General features: G+C 38.9%; 1 protein-coding gene across 1 annotated transcript; it reads left to right on the plus strand.

Moving 5' to 3' along the window:
* Positions 1-2322: 2322 nt before the first annotated feature.
* Positions 2323-4519, plus strand: LOC107632694 (uncharacterized). The gene is made up of 6 exons (XM_016336361.1): positions 2323-2686; positions 2790-2977; positions 3062-3401; positions 3493-3783; positions 3882-4348; positions 4505-4519. The coding sequence occupies exons 1-6, from the start codon at positions 2323-2325 to the stop codon at positions 4517-4519; spliced, it is 1665 nt and encodes a 554-aa protein (XP_016191847.1).
* Positions 4520-5466: the final 947 nt, after the last annotated feature.

The following is a 5466-nucleotide window of genomic DNA, read 5'->3' on the forward strand; positions in this document are numbered from 1 at the left end:
GCTGTAATTAAAACGGCTTAATAAGGACAAACAAATGTTTCTCATACACCAGCTCCCAATTTAAGGTTAATCTTGAAATCACTTGCGATAGATTTGTACAACATTTGCATCTGCATCAAGGTTTTACAGGTACATGTCCATGTAGAAGTGCTACTTTACTTTTTTTTTACTACTTGACCAGTTCTACAGGAGGATCTAGGTAGCATTATTAAGGTAATGACATAGTATTTGGTATTTTTTTTTTCGACAAGAGTCCAGGCCCATGGCGACATCGAACCCAAAACCAACAACTTCCCTATCACCAAACAATTTCCCACCTATCCAAAAAAAAAAGGCTTTCTCTAAAACACGACAGTCTTGCATCTTCGTTTCCACCTCTATTGCCACTGCCAATTACCGACGACCATTACGAACTTCTTCTTGCCAACACCATTTCGCGAGATAGCATCTTCATCGTGTCGCTGTGTCTTAGGAGTGGCCGTGTTCTATTTCCTATCTCCCATGTCAGACCCATTTCCTTCTCCATCATCCAAGATTTGCACCACTAACTAGTTGTCGTCGTCGCCACTGTTGAAGACCCTCGGGAACCTCCTGCATTCAATCTTCCAACCTCGAACCCTCTCGCAGTTGCGCTGCATACTCGCTAAACCGCGTCTCCATTTCATCACCGCTATGTGAATGATGACCACTACAACGTCAGTGATAGATTGATAGTTGTGTGTGAATTTTTTTTTTGGAATGGGGAAAAAAAGCTCGCGTTCCAAACATTAAATTGAACAAAAAAAGGTGGTCCGTTTCTTCGTAAGTGGCTGGCGTTGCGCCCATGCCTCACCTCACCAAATCTCGTCTCTATTTCCCCTCGCAGACCAATTTCCGCATCCTTCATCGCTGCGCATAGGTAGCTCTCTCTTAGTGGCCGGCGTTGCACCGAAGACCTGTCCAATGTCGTTTCCATTTGATCGTCAAACTGAGGACGACGACCATTAGAACATCCGTCGTGATCATCGGTGCTTTTTGGGAGATGGGTTTTGTATTGTCAACTTTTTTGGGGGGAAGAGGGCAGCCAACATTCCAAAGCCCATCATGAACAAATAAATGTAGCCCAGTTTGTCCAAAAAACAATCGAACCGGGTTTTATGCATAAAATCGAACCAAACCATGCAGAACCGGTCTACAATTTTATTAAACTTAGGGTCAAATTTAGCATTTCCAAGAATTGATGTACGGATTCAATCCCAGCCACCCAAACGGCATCTTTCCATCTGGTCCACCATGGTCCTGATTATACTTTTCCCACCAAAGACAAAGCCATGATTCTTTGTCATAGTTTATCTGTGAGTTTTTGTTGAAGAGTTATTCTTACATTGAAACTTATTTTAAATTCAATAACTGTTGTAACCGCTTTTAAAATTGGTTCTTTTTCACACTTGAAGATTGACCAACAAAGCAGTACATTTTTTATACTTGAACTTGAACTTGATCACGGAAGTTCAAATAATAAGGCCAATTTTTAGATATTATCAAAGCATGAGTATAATACGGGAATATTATGCTAATTTAGTGTAATGCACTGATATGGGAATTGAGAAAATACAACAAGAAATCGTTATTAACGATTTTAGAATGGATAAAATGCTATAAAAATGAGACTAATGATTTTTGAATAGGACAAAAAATATAGAAAATGGGACTTATAATTTTAAGTAAGACAAAAATACGTTCTGAATCTATGAGAACATGAAATCGTTAGTGCCGATTTCATTTTTTATTAATTTTGAAATTTTTAATTCATAAACGTGAGTAACGATTTGTTTATTAACTTCTCTAAATATAAAGTGCGTGCGTGAATGTAATGTCTTGCAATTCTCTATCTCTTTTTCTCTTTCTAATGCTCTTCTTCTACTTCTTATTCTTCTTATTGTTTCTCTTCTTTTCTGTGTGCAAGCAATTTTGTTGTTGTTTGTTTTTGGGTAAATTTTTTTTGTTTATTTTGGTTATATAGTTATTTCATTTTGATACAATGATATTTCGTTAATTCGTGTTAAAAATTATAATAGAAATATAATTTTCGTGATCACAAAAATAAATAATAATATTAGTTTTAAAATTTATTATAATGGTCAAATTTTATTCGAAACAGCTGAAGGTGTGATATTTATGTGTAATAATCCTTGTATATCTATTTTTTCTTTTATGGTGTCGTTCGAAGAATTTAAGAGTTATATTTGTCAAAATATAGATCCTCATATGCTAAAGAGGGTGACAAATATTTTGTACAGATGACCTATATTAGTATTCTGTGGGTTCGTTCAATTTCATGCGATGTGCATCAATGATGACACAAGTCTGCAAGAGATATTCTCAATTTACTATCAAGTCCAATCACAAGTGCCTGTTATTGAGCTGTATGTGGAGTTCGACCAATTACCGAATACGGTGGAACAACATGATCATGATTTTGATTGGAAAAGTTATAACGGTGATAGCGAAGAGGAATATGAAGGCAATTACGATTTCGTTGAGCCGAATGCAGACGAGGAACAAGAGGACTGCACCATTGAGTCAGACGTAGAAGACGTTGCAAATGCACTAGCGAGTGAGCATCCATTCGAAGAACCATCTTTCATGCGCGCTTTAGATCTCGATGCCATGAATGCTCCAGAATTTTCAGAGTTTGCTAATGCAGGTTTGTAGTTGCATCACACCATATTTGGATTAGTACTTTAAATATTATGTTTGTGTATTAATATTATGCACTGTGTAAATATAGGTTGGCGGTGTTACTGCAGATCCACCTATGGTCGAAGATGGCGAATTTGTTATAGGGATGGAATTTAATTCTAGAGAGGCTGTGATAAAGGCAGTTAAAGATTATACCATTCACAGAGGTGTTGATTATCGGGTTTTTGAGTCTGAGCCGACAACATTTTATGCAAAATGTGTGCAATATGGGCAAAGTTGTGATTGGCTTATCAAGGTTAGCATGATGCGAAAAAAGTATTATTGGGAGATTAGATGATACAATGGCAGCCATACTTGTACTAGAGCCACTATTTCTTAGGATCATTCGAAGTTGGACTCAGACACTATTGCAGAAGCAATTAAGCCATTGGTAGAGGCCGATCCATCCATAAAGGTGCGATCAGTGATTGCAGATGTCCAATCGTTGTTTAACTACACGATTAGCTATCGCAAAGCATGGTTGGCTAAGCAGAAGGTAGTTGAAAAAATTTTTGGAGGGTGGGAAGCCTCTTATAAAGCGTTGCCCACATGGTTTGAGGCAATGGTGAAGAAAGAGCCATCAACAGCCATTGAATATGAAACGTTACCTTGCTACCGCGGGAATGAATTGGCTCAGGATGTCAGGGTTCTAAACCGAGTTTTCTGGAGTTTCTATCCATGTATAAGAGCATTTAGGCACTGCAAGCCGGTTGTACAGGTAGATGGCACCCACTTGTATGGAAAAATATAAAGGAGCGTTGCTGGTCGCAGTTTCTCAAGATGGAAACAACAATATTGTGCCAATTGCCTTTGCGCTTGTAGAGGGTAAGACACTAGATGCATGGTTCTTTTTTCTTCGCCATTTGCAAACCCATGTGGTGACGAAGGATGGGGTAGGACTTATCTCTGATCGACACGAGTCTATTAGGTCAGCAGTTTCTCGTTGTGAAGTAGCATGGGAGCCACCAAGGGCCATACACATATTTTGCATTAGGCACATAGCATCCAACTTCTTGAGGAAGTTCAAGGCACCGTTCATGCAAAAGATTGTGGTGAACATAGGTAATTAACAATGTGTTCTATATAATATTTTATGCATATTGTGGTTATGTTTCCAATGGTGGTTATCGTTGTGCGTTTTCATTGTATCTTGTTTCCAGGCTATTCTAGGACGGTGGATGAATACGAAATCCGTTACCAGAGGTTGCACAGTCGGGGTGAGGCATACACTCGCTGGCTAGATCAGATTCTCCGTCAGCAACACTCTTTGGCATATGATGGTGGCCATCGATGGGGTCATATGATGACAAATCTAGTGGAGTGCATCAATGGGGTGTTGAAGGGTGCACACAATCTTTCCGTCACAGCATTTGTAAAGGCGATTTTTTATAGACTGAATGAGTTTTTCACAAGGAAAAGGGATGACACTGAGACTCGTGTTCGAGCCGGACACTTATTCTCCGAAACAATGACCGAAAAAATTCAGCAAAATTTGATTATGGCTGGAAACATCATGGTTAGTTGCTTCGATAGGCAGAATGAGGTTTTCGAGGTGTGGGAGATTCACAGCGGTGTTGAGTATGCGGTAGACCTGCGATGTAGGCACTGCGACTGTGGTTATTTTCAGGTAGATCGCTTTCCATGTCGTCACGTTTTTGCATGTTGTGCAAACCAATGAAAATAACTCATGGTATAAAATTAGAGAGACGAATGAAACATAAGCAATAATAGTGACTTACATTAGCATTTGTAATGTTATCAAGCATCTGCCTAAAATGTGCAGGTGTCCACCGTGTAAACTCTATCGAAGGGGCATCCCACTCATTCCACCTGTGATTGAATAATGTTACATCAATATAATGCATTTACGTAATCAATTAATAAAACATCAGTAATGAATATCCTTAGAGGTCATACTGACAAGCTAACAGGAAAGTCGGGGGACGGCAAATTTGTGCAAGGAAAAGCATCCGTTCCCAAGCACATACGTACAACAGTGCTAAAGGCCCATCCAAATCTTTGCAATCATATTGCGTGGCCCTACACAGAGACCTATACAAGTGGGCAAGACAAGCTGATCCCCAACTATATATCCTGATTCTAGGAATATCATGGAGGAAGGGTAGAAATTTTCAATGCACCCCGCACCGGATTTGTCAGCAAATAACGTGGTACCAAATAGCGACATAATGTGACACCTGGTATAACGCTCCATAGCCTCATGAGTACTCAAAATTATTCCATGTTTAACATTACGCAACCATGTTAGCTTGATAAAGCTACCTCTGCATTCACTCACTGTTGGGGCAACTCCAAAGTTCATCAGACATTCTTGCACTATGGATCCGTGATTACTACTGGTTGGCTCTGTAACTGGTAGCCTAGTTCCTTGAAACCCAAGTATTAAAGCTACATCTTCAAAAGTGATAGTACATCACCTATAAAGAGATGGAACGTATGAGTCACTGGATTCCACCGTTCTACCAAGGCATTTATCAAGGCCGTTTGTCCTGGAATTTTTCGAATCTGAGACACATTGTAAAAGCCAGCAGCTCTTAGATAGGGCTCTATTCTTCGATCATATGGTTCTGGATCATACAAGTGTCTCAGTCCAATTACTCTAGAACCCTGACAGAAATAATCAACACATAGTTATAACTATTAAATTAATAATAATAATAATAATAATAATAATAAAATAAAATAGTCAGTACTCAAATATTTATTTAGACTAACTACCATATT

Source organism: Arachis ipaensis, chromosome B3 (genome assembly GCF_059453495.1).
Source record: "Arachis ipaensis isolate K30076 ecotype BB chromosome B3, ASM5945349v1, whole genome shotgun sequence".
NCBI lineage: Eukaryota > Viridiplantae > Streptophyta > Magnoliopsida > Fabales > Fabaceae > Arachis > Arachis ipaensis.

Coding starts and splice junctions, on each gene's coding strand:
- LOC107632694 (XM_016336361.1), top strand. CDS start 2,323: ATGTGCATCAATGATGACACAAGTCTGCAAGAGATATTCTCAATTTAC. Junction 2,978..3,061: donor GTTGTGATTGGCTTATCAAG/GTTAGCATGATG, acceptor ACTATTTCTTAG/GATCATTCGAAGTTGGACTC. Junction 3,784..3,881: donor AAAGATTGTGGTGAACATAG/GTAATTAACAAT, acceptor TCTTGTTTCCAG/GCTATTCTAGGACGGTGGAT.